The sequence below is a fragment of the Vicia villosa genome, unplaced genomic scaffold, assembly GCF_029867415.1.
Source record: "Vicia villosa cultivar HV-30 ecotype Madison, WI unplaced genomic scaffold, Vvil1.0 ctg.003683F_1_1, whole genome shotgun sequence".
NCBI lineage: Eukaryota > Viridiplantae > Streptophyta > Magnoliopsida > Fabales > Fabaceae > Vicia > Vicia villosa.
In genome coordinates this window covers 159,213-179,768 of record NW_026706269.1, presented here as the reverse complement: position 1 = coordinate 179,768, position 20,556 = coordinate 159,213, and the positions used below count along the sequence as shown (strand labels likewise).

The 20,556-nt window shown below is 33.9% G+C and overlaps 2 protein-coding genes across 2 annotated transcripts; one reads left to right on the top strand and one right to left on the bottom strand.

Moving 5' to 3' along the window:
* Positions 1 to 8,526: 8,526 nt before the first annotated feature.
* On the bottom strand, positions 8,527 to 9,039 carry LOC131641355 (uncharacterized). The gene has a single exon (XM_058911661.1). The coding sequence runs from the start codon at positions 9,037 to 9,039 to the stop codon at positions 8,527 to 8,529; it is 513 nt and encodes a 170-aa protein (XP_058767644.1).
* Positions 9,040 to 18,323: 9,284 nt separating this feature from the next.
* LOC131641352 (uncharacterized) lies at positions 18,324 to 19,364 on the top strand. The gene is made up of 3 exons (XM_058911656.1): positions 18,324 to 18,609; positions 18,725 to 18,792; positions 18,873 to 19,364. Exons 1-3 carry the CDS (start codon positions 18,324 to 18,326, stop codon positions 19,362 to 19,364), a joined length of 846 nt encoding a protein of 281 aa, XP_058767639.1.
* The last annotated feature ends 1,192 nt before the right edge of the window (positions 19,365 to 20,556 follow it).

Here is a 20,556-nt window from a genome sequence, read left to right as displayed (position 1 = left end):
CCCTAACTCAGTGAGTCAACAAACTAAACTCATTGAGATCAATCTAACAGAATCCAAACCTGAGTGTAACCGAATCCTGTCCTAGTCAGCAACTCCAGACCTGAATAACTGATCCCAATCCTCCTTCCAAACCTCACAATCACCCGAGCCTACACTCTATATAAACTCCTCTTCCCTCCATAATTCAAAGTTCACGCCATAACCACCATTCTCACCTTCCACTCTTCTTCATCTTCAACTTCCCCCTTCACACTCTCTGCAATCACTCTCTGCAACTACTCCCTCCATCACCATTCTTCGCACCACCTCCTATCTTCACTATCTTCATCCTCTCTCACTCTCAATTCAGAACTCTCTCTGCGTCTTCATCTCCCTCACCTCACCATACGCACACTTTCAGAAAGCTTTTGAGGTTCACCATTAGAACCTCAACAAGCTTGTGCTAAACCTCTCACGCACACACCAACACATACAGCACACAGAAGAATCAAAAAGATAGAAGAAGAAGAAGAGCAGAGGAAAATAGCACAAAGCGAACAAAAGGAGAAGATACGAGAAATACGAAATCAACATTACCTGAAGAACTTCATCTCCATCGCGATTTTTACCAGTTTCTTGAAGAATCTCTCCGATCTTGCGCGTTATTTCGCGGTATCATCGCTCGGGAATCTCATCTGTGGATTTCTCAATCTTCAACCTCACTTCGCGCATCAGGTAAGTCCTCAAAGCTTCGCACCTTTTCTTGATGTCGTATGCTAAGAACATGTTAAACAGAGTGGAAACCCTAAGTCTATTGCTCGATTCGGCATAAGAGACGAGCCTGATTTCATTTAGATGAAACGTAAGGTAATGTTTGAACTGATTCGGAGAAGAGAGTTCTGAGAGAAGAGACGAATAAGGAAGATGGAGTTTCAGGTGGATTTACGGTGGTGCGCCGTTGAATTCCATCGGAGGTGCGCCGTCGCCACTGCGAGATGAGAGGGAGAGCCACCGTACGCCGTTTTGAGTGAGGAGAAGAACTTGATGAATCTGAACAGCCACACGTATCTTTACCCTAATTCCCCATTTCTCTTTATTTTTAATTTAAATTCCTTTTTTGTCAAATTGAAAATTCTGGAGAATAAAATCTGTTTGGATCAAAAACAACCTCCATGGGCCAAACGAAAATACATCTCCCCCATAGGCCCGTCCTCCATGCTTTTTTTTTGTGCATAAGAGCTGAATAAATCTCTATTTAGGCCATGCTTGGGCCCTGCGCCCAGAACTGCTTCTTACACCATCAAATTCAGTTTAAAACCCCTGACACATTAAAAGTAGTAGATTTTAGTTTTTCTTTACTTAATTTTTCTCTATTTTTTTAGGTGATAAGAAGGACATATAAAAAAATCAATAAAACTTGTTAGATTTTTAGGCCATTTTTTTTTAGGGTTAATCTTAGTCTTAGAATTGCTTCATAAAAGATACACAAAAATAGTAGTATTTTAGTCTAATTTTGCACTAATACTTGAATCATTTTCTTTATGTTTTGTAACATTTCCATGCTAATTTTTGTATAATTTTTGTGTGATTTTGTTGCTTAATTTTGGCCTATTTTGGTATTACTTTCATGCTCCTTTTATAGTATCTTCCTTCCCATCATAACTTTAGATTTAGACTTGTAAACAACCATAACTCTAGGCTTAGAACTTAGGCTAGTCTTCCCCATTTTCATTCTTTTTTCTTTTACAACATAAAACATCTTAAAAATACTTGAATAAAAACCCCATAAAAAATACAAAGAAAACACTTAAAACATTAATAACAAAGTGAAAATCATTAAAAAGGGGATGGAAGCTTGAATCTCCCTTGCTTTAGGGAATCATTCGAGTGCTTGGATCTCCCTTGCTTTAGGGAATCATTCGAGCGTAAATTCCCAACGTTAAAAGACACAAACCAAAGAGTAACTCGAGTTTCCCTTGCTTTAGGGATTTCCTCGAAACACTCAAAATCTCTCTCTCATCTCTTTTCTTAAGGGCATTGTTATCTCCACTCCATTGCATCCTAGGCTGTCCCCTTATGCAAGAGCGCGAGCGTTAACTCCGCCCAACTAAAAAACACAAAAACAAACAGAAACATGTGAGCCGAACTACGGCGCTCTGATTCCTGAAAAGGATACGTAGGCATCAAGTCGCGGGGCTTGAACGAGCACAATTGTAAATATTTCCTTCTTTTCCCCGTATTTCTTTTGCATTCATTCGCATATAGACATAGACATAGTACACACCCTTTAGATAGAAACAAACATAGGTGGATACCATCGAGTACGATGGGCGCGAGGGGTGCTAATACCTTCCCCTTGCGTAACCGACTCCCGTACCTTGATTCTCTGGTCGCAAGACCCTGTTCCTTCCTTTGTTAGGTTTTCTGATATTCCTTTCCCTTATGGGATAAATATATCGGTGGCGACTCTGTTCATTTTTCGCGAGCGTGTGACAGACACCCCCTCTTCTTTCTTTTTGCCCAATCAAGAATCTCGTTTACCATTAACACACCATCCATTATACTCCTACCCGGAACAAAAGCGGTTTGATTAGGCGAAACCAATTTTCCCACTACACCTCTCATTCTAGACGCCAAAATCTTCGCAAGGATCTAGTAGATACTCCCCACTAGGCAAATAGGACGATACTCGAACAAATCTTGTGGATTCTTTGATTTAGGAATAAGCGCGAGGAATGAAGATGTGATGGCTTTGACAAGCGTACCTCTAGAGTAGAAATCATTTCATAACTTCATCAAATCGTCTTTAAGAATAATTCAAAACCTTTTAAAGAATTCCAAAGTGTATCCATCCGGGCCCGGACTTTTGTCCCCATCACAAGACCAAATCGCCTCCTTGACCTCTTCTTCGGAAAAAGGTTTTTCAAGATCCATTGATTCTTCAATCGATAAAGAGTTCAAATTAATCCCATGTAGCACCGGTCTAAAGCAAGATTCTTCTTTAAAGAATCCTTCAAAGTCCTTAAAAATGTGATCTTTTATCTCTATAACCTCTTCCAATATTCCCCTTATAGAATTGATGGAACATAAGAAATTCCTTCTTCTTCTATCTTTTAGAGAATTATGGAAAAAAACGTGTGTTGTCATCCCCTTCGGTAAGCCAAAGTTGTCTCGATTTAATTCTCAGAAGCCCTTCTTTTTTGTTTAAATTATCCCAAAAATCCTCTGTCACTTTCAACCTTTTCTTAACCACCTCTTCCGGAGCATTACCTGCAAAATGAACAAACAAGTTATCTAAAAAGTGCAACTCTTTCCCATCTTTGTCAATTTTGAGGTCTATCCAACCATAGACCGTTTTGTTCCACCAAGAGATCCGATTTTTAAGAGTTTTCAACTTTTCAACCAAGCAATAATCTCCTATCCCTTTAATAGCCATTTTGCTCCACTCCTCTTTTACAAAGCTATCGAACTCATCATGCTTGAACCACAAGTTATTAAACTTAAAAGGCTTTGGCCCCCAATCCTTTCTACTATCTTTCAACCAAATAGGAGCATGATCGAATATATCCCTCTCGCCTATGTGTTGCCCGTCCACCTTTCACTCTTCTATAAAACTATCCGAAAGCCTACTCATAGCCTTCCCATTACTTTTGAACCAAGTAAACTTGTCACCAATAGTTGGAAGATCCACCAAATCCATTTCCTCAATAAACTCATTAAAGAATCTAATCTCCTTACTATAACCACTGTTATACACTCCAATTCTTTCATCTAAAGACGAAATAGAGTTAAAATCTCCACCAATGCACTAAGACCCTTCAATATTATTATTCTTGAATTCACAAATTTTATTCCAAGTTCTCCTTCTTATAACTTTGTCACAAGAAGCATAAACATTTACAAAGTAAATAAGTTTACCTTCCTTCTCCACGCATAGCCCAGGAAATCCTTCTCCTCTAAAACTATAGTTTATAGAAGAAAAAAAAATCTTTTTTCCACATTGTGAGAATTCCTTCCGAAGCGCCGTTAGCATCCAAGAAAAACCATTCTACTTCCACATCTCCCCACATTTCTTTGACTAATTTCGATCCTATTCAGCTGAGTTTTGTTTCTTGGATGAAACAAATATCAACATCGCCTTTTTGAATTAGATATTCTACTCTCTTCCGCTTTTCCCTATTCCCACCGCCCCGTAAATTGTAAGATAGAATTATCATGGAAGTACACTGTTTTGAGTCTCCTTTGGCGCCTTCTCCCTTTTGTGATCCCTCAACTCTATTTCGTTCAGTCTTTTAATCGGGTCGAAGTTGTCAGAGATATTGATGATCCCCAACCTTGACATTGAATTCCATAGCCCCTCCGCTGCATTATTGATTTCTCTTCTATTGAAATTCCTAATATCATTACTAGAAATAGACTCACAAGTTAAAGGAAGACCTGAGAGAGATAATTCTTTTTGACAAAGAGATTTTTCTGGTTAGAAGGGTGTATCTAATGTGCTTCCGTCCCTTGTTGTAACCTACTATGGACTGGATGATAGAACTCCATAACTTTCTCCCCTAGGTCCAGCACCTCCCTTATCTTTTTTCTGGTTTTTTTAGAGTTTTTCACCTTTTGACACTGTTCATCAAAGCTGAGCTTCTGATTTATCCTACTACAAATTCCTTTCTTCATAATTTTGGAGTTCACTCTCTTAGGCTGAATAGGGAAAGAAAATTTGGAATTGTTGGGTGAGGAGTTTATGTTCGATTTTCCATAGTTGTTTTTACCGTTGGCGTCCCTGTTCATATTTCCCTCGTTTTGATGTTGTCCCAATAAATTAGTGCTTGGCCCCACTTCCGTTGCCACATCAGATTCTTTTTGTCCCACCTTGCTGATAGAATGTTTGACTTGGGCTTCTTCTGGAAAAAAAAAGTAATGGGCCTTTCCCCCTAATATTGTGAGAAATCTAATATGTTAGTATTGTATGAGCTCATACAATACTAACATATTAGATTTCAAATGAAACACACATAAAGAAAATACTATATCAAACATTCGTATGCATTTTCTTCAGAATTAGTGAATGACAAAAAAAATTGTACCTTAACAATGAAACTATGGATGGTGCTGCCAATTTTAGCTATCAATTTCCAAGAAAATGAGTCATGTATGGATGGTAACATCGAACCCAAGCTACTGTTTTGTGAACTTTAATCAGAGTCCTCTAAAGCATAACATGCATCATCTGCAAAATTGCATGCATATGGAAAGCAGAGTTTAATGAACCCCTTCTAGCTACTAATATAACTCAAGCATGAAAGAATACGTTTACTTTTGTGTGAAGAAAATAATCAAATCCATCTAAGAACGGTCAAATTCAATTCTACAGCGACACAAATCAGCAAATGTCAAAATAAAAAAGAATAGGAGGACAACCATAAATGATTTACAAATGTTAAAAATAAATTGAACGCTAACAAAAATCAATTAAACCATAAATGATTTACAAATGTTAAAAATTGCAATTTTTTACGATTTTTGTAAAGATCCGGTGTTCTTTCTATCGTAATCTCAATTTGTTTGTAACCTTCCTTGTTTTGTTGAGATTCTTGATCTCGTTCTTGTGTAAAAAGGTTTGAGAACCCTTAGTTATATTTTTTATTGAAATCTTGCTTCCACAAAAAAAACCATCATAACACAATTCCATAAGAGATAGAGCTCAAGAAAAACAATGAATTATTAATAAAAATATAAGTATTTAAAAAAAAAACAGCAACAACAATTGATAACAATCCTCATACTGCATAAAGGCAACACAATAAGAGTAATTATCTATGAACCATGGACTCCGACACGGATACCGAAACACGACACGACACAGACACTTTGACCCGGATAATGTCAAAAATACAGGACACCAACACCGCAACATATACGATAATATTTGAACTTCAATTATTCATCTATGATTAAAAGGCTAAAAAATATTCTAATCAAAATTATTGTCTTTAATATTTTATCAATAACGATAATATTTGGATGAGGCAAGCTATTGATAGAGGGTTGTACAAGGTATTTAAGATAAATGAATCAATAGAGTATAGTCTCTTGCAATTTGCAGACGATACGATAATATTTGGAGATGGCTCATGGTATAATTTATGGACCCTTAAAGCTGTTTTAAGAGGATTTGAAATTGTATCTGGACTGAGAATAAATCTGAACAAAAGCAAGATATATGGAGTATGCATTAAGGATTATCATATGGAGGCTTGTTCTTCGTTTTTGGGCTGCAATATTGACAGAATTCCTTTCAAATACTTGGGCTTCACAGTGGGTGGAAACCATAAGCAGACAAATTTCTGGAAACCGGTTGTGAAATCATTGAAAGACAAACTTTCTTCCTGGAAGGTTAGGCTTGTATCAATTGGAGGAAGAGTGACTATGATAAACAGCATCCTCACGAATATGCCAAGTTATCAATTCTCATTTTATAAACTTCCAAGAAAAGTTATGAAAGAAATTATTGCCATACAAAGAAATTTCTTGTGGACCAGAGTCGGGGACAAAAACTCGATACCTTGGGTAGGATGGAAAGAGGTATGCAAATCAAAGGAAGAAGGAGGCTTGGGCATTAAACATGTTGGAAGTTTTAACAAAGCATTATTGTCAAAATGGCCATGGAGAATTTTAAACGAGGAGAATGCTATATGGAGTGGTATGTTGAAAGGAAGGTATGGAATAATAGTAATAGATTGTGGGGCTATGATGTACCTAATTCAAACTCAAAGGAGTCATTATGGTGGAGAGATGTCATGGAGTTGTGTGTTAAGGAAGAATGAGTAATGAAGAAAATTACATTTAGACTAGGAGATGGAAAATCCATTCTGTTTTGGAAGAATCAATGGCTAGGGGTAGCTGCTCTGGAAGCCCAATTCCCTTCTGTTTACAATGAAGTGATGTCCAAAGAAGTCTCTGTTTTTAATGTTGGAAAATGGAATTGAGAATCATGAGACTGGTGTCTCATTAAAGGTGAAGAAGTTTTGGGAAGAGGGGCTTCAAAGGAATATGAGGAATTAAAATTATGCTTGGCTGGGATCAGCCCTACTGTTAGTGCCAATGACCTGCTCATTTGGCCTCACGATAGTACAAATTACTTCAGTGTAAAATCGTGCTGCAGAATGATCAATCAACATACGGATATGGCGCCTTTGGCTGGTTTGAAAGAGAGTCTCAACATCATTTGGGGAGCAGCTGTGCCTTCAAAAATCGAGATTTTCGGGTAGAGGTTGCTAAGAGATAGGCTACCAACAAGGCGACAACTCAAAAGAAGAAATATTATTGTTCACCAACAGCAAGCCATGTGTGTTTTTGTGAAATGCAGGTTGAAGATTCTGAACATGTATTCTTGCATTGTTCTAAGTTAGTTCCTTTGAAGAGTAGATTATTCTTGTGGATTGATATTCAACAGCCTACTGTTTAAGATTGCTGTAACTCTTTGTCGATTTTGGTTGATCAACTACAGGATAAGATGAAGAACAACAACGATGCAGCCATATGGCTAACAATTTGTTGGTGTATTTGGAATATGAGAAATGATATAATCTTCAACAATGCAAAGCTGGATATTGAGGAACTATATTACATGATATTGTGGTACTCTTGGTGGTGGATTGCCTTACCTTCTATCATCAAGTGTAATTTCTATGAGTGGTTTAAAAACCCTCTATTATGTGCATAATGTTATTGTAATGTAGAACTGATTTGATTTTTTCTTGTAAAAGGGTTGGTGTACCCCTAGTACCCCTAATCTTTATACAAGAGTTGTTTATAAAAAAATTATTTTATCGATAACATTACTTCAATACATATTTAATTATTTTTTATGTGTGTGAGATTTGTCTTAAAAAATGTACAAGGTGTGTTGATGCAAAGAAAAAACAAATTATTTTTTAAAAATTTGTGTAAATAAATAATTTATTTGGAGACAGTGTATGATTTTTCCAACACTTCTTTGACTTTTTCAACATGTGTCGTACAAGTGTCATACAAATGTCGGACACCGACGTATATCGAACACCGCGACACACCTATTCCTAAAAGTGTTTGTGGTTCATAGGTGATAACTAAGTAACATTCAACTCACACACATAAATATTAAAATATATCTAGTAATACCTATCATGTTATTGTATCGACCTGCTATGCCATGGTTAATTTGTTGCTTCGTTTATACAACCTACTATTTTCAAGTTGATTAATTTTATTGTCGGTCATAGCCAATTTCATCTAATTGTCAAGCAACGATAATGAAACCTTTTAATTCTAACTAATCTCTTTTTTTTTTTTTTGTATAAATAGTAGGTTTAAGTTTTCTTGTCATTTTCATTTATAAGTTAGTTATAACTTATATACAAGATAGTAGAGAAGAAATATAAGACCAAGGAAAGCATACAAGGATATATTAGTATCTTATAAATAAAAGTGTAACACTCTTCATGCTTTTCTTGAAGAACAAATTTTTTTAAAGTAACTCACAACATAACAACATTTTAATAAACCATTCTAAACAAGACCACATGTTCCATACTCTTCACACTCACTATAATCTGCCAAATCAATCTCAACAAACTTAACATCAAAAACAATCTTAAACTCCGTGCTTTCACACTTTCTCCCCAATTCAACAGCATTTTGAACAATATGTGGTTCTATATACGCAGCCAAATCAGAACTTATAGGTAATTTTGCCAATCTTTGAGCCACATAAAGGGGAGAAAATGTTGGCTTTTCAATGAGAAAGAGAAGAGGAATCTTGAAGTTGTAACTAAGCTTTGGTGACACAATGAAATCATTTTCCATTGTGAAAGGTGGAAGAGCTTTAAAGGGTTGAACATAGAGCTTATATAATCCTTGAATATGAAGTTCTATTGTTGCTCCTTTTTCTTCAATACTTTCTTGTGATATTTCTAGAGTTTCTATGGTCATGGTGTGGCTATAGTTTTTACTTGGTATTTGAAGGTTTGATTGAAAAAAGGGAAATGATAAATGGTTTGTGGGATTGGATGAACAAGACATTGTTGCTTGAGTTGAATGGAAAGGTAAAAAGGAGAAGACACCTAGAGAAATACAAGAGTGAAGGGGATGCATTTCACTTTTTTAAAATTGATTAAATATATAATAGTGTACATTATTTTTATAGAAAAGACTAATAAAGGGTATATGTTTAAAGACTTTTATTATTAATAGAAAATACCAACGCGTGGAAGGTATATGTTTTAAAAATTCATTATGTTAAAAAAATTTAATATGTTAAAAAATTCAATATGAAAATATTATGTAAACACGTTAAATGTATATGTCAAAAAAAATTAAATATAAAAATATTTTGTTAAAAAGTGTGAAAAGTTAAAGCCTCTTCGAAGAAAATAGAAAAAATTAATTGTATAGTATTAAATTTTATTAAAATTTGATATTATTTTAAAAGCTTAATTCTTAAGAGAGGAAGAAATAATTAATATTTTTTCATAAATTATTTATTATATCGTAATACAAGATATATCATTTTTTTTTTTGCATATTTTAAAATAAATGTCACATTTGAATATTTTATTTGTTCTAGAATAAATTTGCATTTTAATTTTTAACTAAAAATTTGATGAAGGCAACTTTGATAAAAGAAAAGATAGGATACAAAAGAAGGCAGGGGACCAAACCAAAGCCTCGCTAAAAAATGTGGGATTTTAAAGTCAGACCTTCTTAACCTATTGAAAACAAAATTAGGTAAGAGCCTCTGCGGCAAAGTAATGAAGGAGGGATAACCAATTAAACCAAGACCTTCATTAGCCAAAGAGTCAACACAAGTATTGGCCTCTCTATATACACGTGAGAAATAAAAAAAATCGTCTAATGTATGCTTGATAGTTGATCCATCTACTTCTTAGGCTCCAAAGAATGGAGTTTTTCTTGTTGAACACTTTAACCACTAAAGCTGAATTAGACTCCAACTACAAGTTCTTCTACTGCTTGGATTGAACAATCTCAATGGCCCTAAGCCCCACCCATCTCTGCATAAAATGCATTGTTGGGACCAATATGCTTAGAGAAACCACCAAGGAAGTCACCACTACTACTTTTGAACAGACCACCACAAGCAATTGTGGCAATGGTGGTTGCTCCATCAGTATTCCCTTTCACCCAATTAGCAAGATGAGGGATCCAAAAAACCTCCTTGATTGATGGAGGTCGAGAAGGCTGGACAGGCACATCAGAGATCTGAAGGTGCGAGAAACATAAGAAAGAGGGATTTGAATTGGGTTGCCCCAAATATAATATTTTTGCAACTCAACCACAAAGCTAACAAATGAATAAAAATAAATGAAAACAATTATTTTTATCCTGGTTCACTTTTAACGAAATTACTCCAGTCCACCCGCAAGGTGATTTGCCTTATCAACAAGGACTTAATCCACTATAATCAACTGATTACAGACAACCACAATAAGTTTGATGAACCTTGTTGATAAGCCTAACAAGTCAGTTGATCTTTATTGACAAGCCACAGACAACCACGCTAAGTCCGATCAACCTTGTTGACAACCCCAACAAGTTTAGCTGATCCTTAATGTCAAGCTGCAAACAACCAAAATAAGTCTGATAAACCTTGTTGACAACCCCCAACAAGTTCAGCCGATCCTTATTGCCAAACCACAATGACCGCAGCCAAAGTCTTCTAGAGAATCCGGACTACACCTAGTCTCTCAAGGAACCTATCAACAATTGTAGATTATAAGGATATGTATACAGAGATGCTTCTAACAAGCAAAATTCAAAATGTTTAAGTACAACAACACAAAAGTGTTGATAACCAGATATGAACACCAGATCCTTGCTAAATTAAAAAACTATACGAAGAATGTCTCAACAGAGTATGTGCAGCGCTTTGGTGTAGTTTTGTAGAACTGATTAGTTGATTTCAAATTCTTCCAAGTCTTCCTTTTATAGCTCAAGAATATATCTGCTGGAGGGTAGAATAGGAAACACAAATCTAGTTATTTTGTCCCCAACGCTCATGGTGGGAATGGTAGACAAAGTGCAAATATGACTGTCTTTACGCCACTGTAATACGGTAGGAGAAATGACTTTTTTGGTTTTTATCCAAATGTGCGGATAGCTAGAGTCGCCACCGACTTTTCTTTTATCCAATAAGGAAAGGCTGAAAAGAACAGGAAAGACCTTGATAGGTTTTGAGTTCGGGGGGTAAGTTATACAAAGGGAAGGTATTAGCACCCTTTGTATCCATGGTTATCCATGGGCTTTTAATTGCTTTGCTCACTTTGTTTGATTTGTGTGTGTGTGCTTTTGAAAAATATTTGGAGTTCCAATAGTAAGGCAGACTTTGTAATAACTCTTGTATCAGTCCTCAAGAATGTATACAAAATGTTTTTCTAAAAATATTTGTTTAGAATGCCAATAGTAAGGCCGTTTTCTTTATGATAACTCTTGTATCAGTCCTCAAGAGTGTTGATAAAACGTTTGAAAGTATTGTTTTGAAAGTGTGAGGTGTGAAAATAATTTTTGAGTGTGAGCAAGCAACTAGGAGCATCTACCCACTAATTATTGGTCCTTCCTATTCTATTCTATTTCCTTTGGAGATAGTATTATCCATGCCATTAGTTGGTAGGAAATCCTATCTATTTGATGTGAAGGGACAGGCGTAGGGTCATCGAATAGTCATCGAAGGCAACCTTTGTAAGGATATCTTAGCATTCACGAAGGGACTATCATCATTTTGTAGGGTCATCGAGGGACAAGATCATTTTTCCGAAGACAACTCAAATGGTCATTTAGGGATTATGATCTTTTTTGTCGAAGGGACGGTGATGATTTATTTGTGAGCGTCATTTGCTAAGATATCCCTACGTTTGAGGAACATGACTATTGTAATTGTAAGGCAACAAGAGAGATTATCCTAGAGGTGTATGTGTGAGAAGTGAATTTTTTTTCCAGTTTATTTATCTTTTGAAATTAGGTTAGCTATGTCCAATTTTTTAGTCTTTCCATGCACACTCTATTTACTAACAATTATATACATTAATAGGCAAAACGAAATAAAGATCCTAGACTATTACAAGGCTTCGGGAGTGGGGGTACAAATAATAAAATTGAGAAAAGTAAAATCCTAATTAACTATTACAACCCAGGAGCAGATACAATAATTGGTAAAAGGTGCGAGGATAATAAAATACATGAAGATGTACAATGGGAGAGCGAAAGAGTTTTTTAGTGATTTTTTAGAGTTTGATGATTAACCCTAAAAAAACTTTAACTAAAAGGAGTTGATCAGTTAAGCCTAAAGCCTAAAAAAATTAAAAAGAGTAATCAGTAAAAGACTAAGAAAACCTAGTTTGATTTTGATTAAAGAGAAGGAATTAATTTATTTTTCTTTTCAAAAAAAATGATTAGTTAAATTAATTATAAAATTAAAAAAATTAAGATCTAAATTAATTTTAATTTAAGGAAAACCTAAGGTTTATTTGGCCAAAAACCAAAATTAACTAATTTAAGCTTAATTAGTTATAAGCCAAAAATTAATTACAAAATATAAATCCTAATTCTAATTTGGCTAAATAAAAAAACAATAATTTATATTAATAAAGGGGAAAAAAAGGGTTAGTGGCTTAAAAAAAAGCATTAGTGGTTAGTTTTAGAAAAAACAAGGGTTAATGGAGTAAAAAACAAATGGCCAAAATATTGCATGGGGCAGGACTTGAACCCAAGGGTGGCCTTGAGCACGGGCTCGCGGGGCGGGAGCCTAGGGCCACATAATTTTAGGGGCACCAAAAAATATTTGTTTACCCTTATATACATATTAAAAAATAATTTTCTATTACAAAAGTACTTGCTCGATTTTTTTTTAAATACTTGCTAACAAAATTACAGGGGCACTGCAAAGTCAAAATTAATAAAATAATATAATTTCTCATAAATAAAATATAGAATAGAATAAAATCAATTAATTCTCCTAAAATAAAATCAATTAATATATCCATAATCTTAACCACTTAAGAGTTTAATTGAGACACTAAAATTATAAAATTAAAATAATGATATAGAGAATATTTTATATTATTGATAATCATACTTAGGATAGTTTTTGTTACTAGATATCATGCCGGGCAAAATTTAGCATTTCGTGAAAAAAATTAGAGGATTAATGTGGAAAAAATGGAAACTTTATTTCTCTTATTAAAATGATTGCTAAATGGGATCCTGTCATGCAAAAACATTTTGAACGTATTAAGAATAATGAAATTAATTATCAATATCTTTGTCATAAGATTCAAAATGAATTGATTAACATGTTTCGTAATGAAGTCAAAAATGCAATAGTCGAAAAAACCAAAGAAGCAAAATATTTTTCTGTGATTCTTGATTGTACTCATGATGCAAGTCATCAAGAAGAAATGACTTTCCATTATACATTGTGTGGATGTTTCTACAAGTCTAATAAAAATTGAAGAGTTTTCTGTAGAAATTTTGAAAGTCTATGACACATCAGGTCAAAGATTGTTTGAAGAATTACAAAATATATTGGAACTCTTGGTCTAGATATTAATAATGTGAGAGGACATGGATATGATAATGGATCACATATGAAAGATAAACATCAAGGTGTACAAAGAAAATTATTAGATGTTAACCCTATAGCATTATACACAGCATGTAGTTGTCATAGCCTTAACTTGACACTTTGTGATATTGCAAATTCTTGTACTAAAGCTAAAGACTTTTTTTTGGAGTGTTACAACATATTTATACTATATTTTCTCATTCGAAAAAACGTTGGAAAATTCTTAGAGACAATGCAAAAGGTTAAACTATTAATCCATTGTCACAAACACGTTGGGAAAGTCATGTGAATATTGTATATGCAATTAAATCTCAAATTTCAGATGTAAGAGAAGCACTACTTCAACTCATGGAATTGGAAAATTTGAATTTTTAGTAGCTATGGTTATGTGGTTTGAATTGTTAACTTTTGTTAATGAAATTAGCAAAAGTGTGCAAAAAAAGACATGCGTATTGATATGGCTATAAAACTAGTAAAAAGTTTGATCAAGTATTTGAAAAAATATAAAGAAGAAGAAGAAGAAGAAGAAGAAGAAGAAGAAGAAGAAGAAGAAGAAGAAGAATAAGTCTCTTTATAGTGGTTTATGTTTTGATGTAGTATAAACATTGATTCAAAGATCCATACTTGTATTCTTTTTGCACAATGTCAAATGAAAATGTCCAATTATTTCTTTTATCCTTATGTATTTATTATTTTAAAAAAATATAGGGGCGTCACTCTTTTGATACGCCCAAGGAACCCAAATTCAAAGGACCGGCCCTGCTTGAACCCACGCCCATGAGGTCAAGGGATAAAGCTCCATCCACTTGGCCAATCCATAGAAAACTTGTTCATAAACCACAATTGTCCAACATCACGAAGAACAAACCCTAGCCATGGCAATTCACCATACCTGCACTAATTCTCAAAACAAATGATCCGGAAACATTCTATGCATTCATACAAATAATAAGATATGATCAAAACATTCTGATCCTCACCTGCAATGTTCCGGTTGAGAAAACAATTGGAAAAATAAAAAAGTGATTAAAATAAAATCAAACAAATATAAAAATCTGATTATAAATCAAATAAAATAAGATCACGAACCCACGGTTTTTTCTAAACTTCTGAAAAAAATTCGAAGCAAATCGAAACAGTAGTTTCAGAACTCTGCTGATAGGCTAGAAAATTTATCACTATACTGCAACCAGAATTGCAACCCTAAAAATCAATCAAACAAAATACAAAAAAAAAAACAAGAAGAATTATATCAAGAACACTATACCTGTGGAAGGAGAATTAGGAGAGGTTTTGGAGGTGAATGTTGGTGTTGTTAGAGAGTTGTTAGTTCCTTAGAAACTGTGAAAATATAGTCCTATTTATACATGAAAAAATTAGGTTAAAGGGCAAAAGTGGAATCAAAATAAATCAAATCTTCCTTGGTCAGCAAGCTGACCAATGAGAAGCTGAGTATGACACAAAATGACATAGAATGACCAATAGGAGACGAGTAATCAATAAAGGAAATATTTTTTGTGTTTATTATAATTTTTGCACTATTTTTTGGTAAAAAATGCATAAAATCAAATAAATAATTATTTTTTAAAAATGCCTTAAAATAAAAACGAAAATGCTAATTAAATAATAATAAATACTTTTTTTGCGATTTTTTAAATGAAAAAATAAAAATAAAGTTAGAAACAAAATAAAAGGGAAAAATGTCAAAAGTTGAAAAAGTGTGATTCAAACCCATGACCTTATACTTGCAAGTTTTACTCTCAAATCCTTACCAACTGGACTATGTCACTTATTTGAAATAAAAAGCCAATTGAAGATGTATGAAGCATGGGCAAATATTTTTCTATTTATTAAAATATAAATAATTTAAGAATAAACTATTATATTTTAAAATAGACTTTAAATCGAATATTTATAAAATTCAAGATGTCAATGTAAATGACCCCAAGATTTTTATAAAAATACAATTTTGAAATAATGTTGAATATTTGAAGATGATGGACAAATTTTGGGGTACAACAGCCACCCTATTAGAGTAAAGGTCACAATATACTTTGTACTTTTATACTCACCATCTCACGCAAGCCATTCGTGATCTTTGTCTACTATAACTTCAAAGGCTTCTGATTATATGTTGATTGAAGCATGTTGTAGATGGATCAGAACTAGAGTCTTTTTAACCTAGGTCTTTGGAGTCTTTAGGACTTGTTCACCAGAACCATGTCTTCAAAGTCTTTAGCACTTGGTCTTCAGAAGTGATGTCTTCAAATTCAGAACTCGTTCAGCATAACCATGTCTTCAGCATTTTCAGAACTTGGGACAATAGAAGCAAAGCTTTAGAAGGCCTTAAAAGCTTCCTTGCAAAGTCATGATCAGAAGCTCTTATATTAACGTTCCTTAGAATTGTTGCATAAGAAGAACTCTACAATCTTGACTTACTTTGTAACACATCAAAGGTATTTTTCCAGAATATTGAGTTTAGAACTTGATGATGTCAGACGCCTTCTTACTAGAGTCACAACCTCTTTAGCAAAAGTTATACACTAGATAGAAACCATTAGAGTATACAATTGATCTCTAAGATACCATGTAAAGTTATTATCAAAACTCAAGGCCAGATGCATAACCAATCTTGTTCTTATAATCTCCCTTTTTTGATGATGACAAAACCATGTATTTTGGTAGAATAATACATACAGGGTAATCACCATAGAATGCAAAATCAAAAAAGCTAAATAGCTCCCCCTGAATATGTTAATACTTGTAGCGGGGGAAAGTTGAGATTGAAATCAAAAATAATAAAAAGCTGAGATCTTAAGTATGAGGGTTGATTATGTAAGGGGAAGGTGTTAGCACCCCTTACGTCTGTGGTACTCCAAAGGAACCTTTTTGAAAATTTATGTAAAAGAAAGAAATGGAATTGTGTGCAAAAAGAGTTTGTTTGGTTTTAAAATTGTGCTCGGTAAGATGTTACATCTTATGCCTACATACCTCATTAGTACAATGGAGAATTCAGAGCAACAATAGTTCCACTAAAAAGGGAAACAAAAGGTTTTATTTAAAATAGGATAGACACATTATCATCAAAGTAGAGAAAACTCAACCAATCATTCCTGAACATGAGAACAGATGGGCCCTTTGCATCACAAATAAAAGAAGGACTCTAACTTGGATTAAATCAACAAGTATGCCACTAACTCTTTCAAGTGGAAAAGGATCAATCATATCAATCAATATCAAGAACTTTTTGGGGATTACATCTCTACTAAAACAATAATTTATGTCTAAACTTTAAAAGAGGTTTTAAAAGATAGCCACAAAAGGGCTAAAGATCTTAAAAGAAAGTTTTACCAAAAGAGTTTTAAAAAAGTTTGCAAACATAAGAAGGTTTTGAAAAAGGGAGAAGTTTTTAAAATTTAAGAAGATGGGAGGAGATGAAGGGACTATCCTAAAGCATAAATTAAAAGCTAAGGATAAGAACAATCTAACCACTCAAGAAGTTAACACTTGACATAAAGAAGTCAATTTAGATTTCCCATCATTTGGATTTATAAACCAAACAAGCACAATACCAAGTACCAAATGAAATAAGCCTTAAATGAATCATAGATCAAGTAAAGCCTTCAATGGTTATAACATCTTTATTTGAGTAGCTTGCAATCAAAGCCTTGGAAACGAACCACAAGAACTTAAGACAAAAATTGGCCAGAGTAACAACTGCATACACAAGAATTTTCAATCACAATGCCTTGGAGTAAACCCCAAGGACTTCAGACAAAATATGGAACTCAAAATAACCTGCACACAATGAAAAATCAAACCAATGCCTTGGAGTAAACTCCAAGGACTTCCAGAATATCAATAGGATACAACCAAGGTGTAACACCCCAAAAATCTAAATTGATTATTTAATTATTTATTTAATTAATTTATCATGAATATACGAAGTGTTTAATTTTATCGTTTTGGTGGTTTATGCGATGACTTGATGATTTCGATGATTTATGTGATGTTCTTGTGTGTTTGGGAATTATTAGAGTATTTACTTAAATGTTGTTGTGTTTGTGTTAAAACTTTGGAGGAATTATTTGTTTGGGTCGAGATTGATGTATTCAGTGATCACAAGAGTTTAAAGTATTTGTTTGATCAGAAAAAGTTGAATATGAGGCAGAGAAAATGGTTGGAATTCTTGAAAGACTATGATTTTGGATTGAATTATCATCCTGGTAATGCAAATGTTGTGGTTGATGCATTGAGTAGAAATTCTTTGCATATGTCAATGTTGATGGTGCGAGAGTTGGATTTACTTGATAAATTCAGAGATTTGAGTTTGGTTAGTGAAGATACTTCTTCTGGAGTTAAGCTTGGTATGTTGAAGCTTACTAGTGGAATTCTTGATGAGATTCGAGAAGGTCATAAATCTGATTTGAGTTTGGTTGATCGATTCACATTGATTAATCAAGGTAGAGGTGGTGATTTCTAGATTATGAGAATGGTATCATGAGGTGTTGTGATAGAGTTTGTGTTCTTGATGTATCAGATTTAAAAAAGAGAATTCTTGAGGAAGGACATCGTAGTAGATTGAGTATTCATCCCGGAGCTAATAAGATGTACCAAGATTTGAGGAAATTGTCTTGTTTGATTTGTCAGAAATCGAAGATTGAATATCAGAAGTTGTGGTTTGATGAAACCGTTATCCATTTTTTAGTGGAAATGGGATAGTATTTATATGGATTTTATGTCTGGTTTACCTAGGACACCGAGTAACTGTGATGTTGTTTGGGTTATTGTTAATGGATTGACGAAATCTTCTCACTTTATTCCGATGAGAATGGATTATTCGATGGAGAGGCTTGCAAAGCTGTATGTTGAGAGGATTGTTTGTTTGCATGGTATTCCTTCTAGCATTGTGTCTGATAGATATCTGAGCTTTACTTCAAGATTTTGGGAAGGTTTGCAAAGTGATTTGGGTACTAATTTGCGTTTGAGTTCATCTTATCATCCGCAAACAGATGGTCAGACTGAGAGGACGATTCATTCGCTTGAAGATCTTTTGAGAGCTTCTATTTTGGAACAAGGAGATGTTTGGGAAAGTTATTTGCCTTTGATTGATTTTACTTGTAATAACAGTTTCCATTCGAGTATTAGAATGGAACTGTTTGAAGCTTTGTATGGTAGAAGGTGCAGGACGCCTTTGTGTTGGTACGAGTCAGAAGAATGTGTTGTGGTTGGACCTGAGATAATTCAACAAACTATAGATAAGATTAAGATGATATAGGAGAAGGTGAAGGCTTATCAGAGTCGTCAGAAGAGTTATCATGACAAGAGGAGGAAAGTGCTTGAGTTTGAGGTAGGAGATCATGTGTTTCTTAGAGTTACTCCAGTAACAATTGTTGGTCGAGCGTTGAAGTCGCTTAAGTTGACGTCGAGATTTATTGGTCCTTATAAGATTTTGAAGAGAGTAGGTGAAGTGTCTTATCATATTGCTATGTCATTGTCGCTTGTTAATCTTCATGATGTGTTCCATGTGCCTCAGTTGAGGAGGTACATTGTGGATCCTTCGCATGTAGTCCAAGTAGATGATGTGCAAGTAAGGGATAATCTTACTATGGAGAAATTACCTATGAGGATAGAGGATCAAGAGTTAGAGCAACTTAGTGGTAAAGATATTGGTTTGATGAAGATCATTTGGGAAGGACCAGCAAGTGGGAAAGTGACTTGGGAACTCGAGAGTAAGATGAGGGAGTTGTATCTTGAGTTGTTCGTTTGAGATATACTTTTTAGGACAAAAATCTTTTAAGTGGAGGAAAGTTGTAACATCATGTTTTTAGTGTTTATTATTTATTAATTATTTTATTACTTGTTTATTTATTAATTATTATGTGGTATGATAATTGATTAAAATTGTGTTTTGTGATATATTTATAATATAGGTGGTTTTGGGTTAGAAGTGTGAAAATGAGAAAATAACTAATTGGGCCTATGTTGAGTTAGTATGAGAAATATGAAGTTGCTAAACCCATTAGTGAGGTAGAAGTTAGTAAGGGCTAACTAAAACTAAGAGAAAAGAGAAAGATAGTAAGAAAGGAGAAGAAAAGAGGAAAAGGTGAAAAGAGGAGAAGAGGGAAAGAGAAGAAAAAGAAAGAAGAAGGAAACCTAGAAGGAGAAAACCTAAGGTAAGGGTGGGATATTTTTTATTTATGGGTTTGTATAATGATATGTGATGGTTAGAAATATGTTAGGATTGAGAAATTTGTTGATTCTAGTTTTAACATGTTAGGTTTTAGTTGAGATTCCATGAAATTGGTGATTGAAGCATGTTTTGATGTTAATTTCTATTTCATGAGATTGTGAATTGTTCATCACTTTCATAGTTTTGAATGTTAGGGTTTGAAATGAGGTGAAGAAATCAATGTTAGGAAATCTTGTTTTAAGATGTTAAATGATTCTATATGTTATGTATATGTTAGAATACATCAATGCTATGATTAAATTGCTATTTTGGATGGTTTTTATTGAGAAATTCATATTGGATAGAATGATGTCCGAAAACAGAATTTTTTGGTTTTTCGAGAGTTCTCCTAGCGAAACTAGAGCTCGCTTAGCGAGGTATGCAATTCAAAATTATATATTTTTGTAAAATGGGATTGTATCTTGGATGCTTTTGACTTATCATGAATTATAATGAATTTTCCATAATTTTCTAGAATCATTTGGTTTAGTTTTGAATCGATTCTTTGAGATAACATGATACTTGAATTTCCATATATGTATGTTGTGAAATGTGATTACTTGAAATTAACATTGTTGAGCTATATTTTGCTACTTGTTGTTGATGATGTGTTGATTTGGTGATGTGTTTTGGAGATATTTTCATGTGTATTTGACAACATGGAATTGTGTATGTTTGTGCAAATTTGTGGTGAATTTATATGTGATGAATTGGTGAGATATATGCTTAT

Bases quoted from the DNA above. Each gene is read 5' to 3' on its own strand.
- LOC131641355 (XM_058911661.1), bottom strand. From the start codon at position 9,039: ATGTCTTGTTCATCCAATCCCACAAACCATTTATCATTTCCCTTTTTT.
- LOC131641352 (XM_058911656.1), top strand. From the start codon at position 18,324: ATGGATTTTATGTCTGGTTTACCTAGGACACCGAGTAACTGTGATGTT. The intron at 18,610-18,724 runs GTCAGACTGAGA...TTGTAATAACAG, and splicing joins TTATCATCCGCAAACAGATG to TTTCCATTCGAGTATTAGAA. The intron at 18,793-18,872 runs GTTGGTACGAGT...AAGATGATATAG, and splicing joins AAGGTGCAGGACGCCTTTGT to GAGAAGGTGAAGGCTTATCA.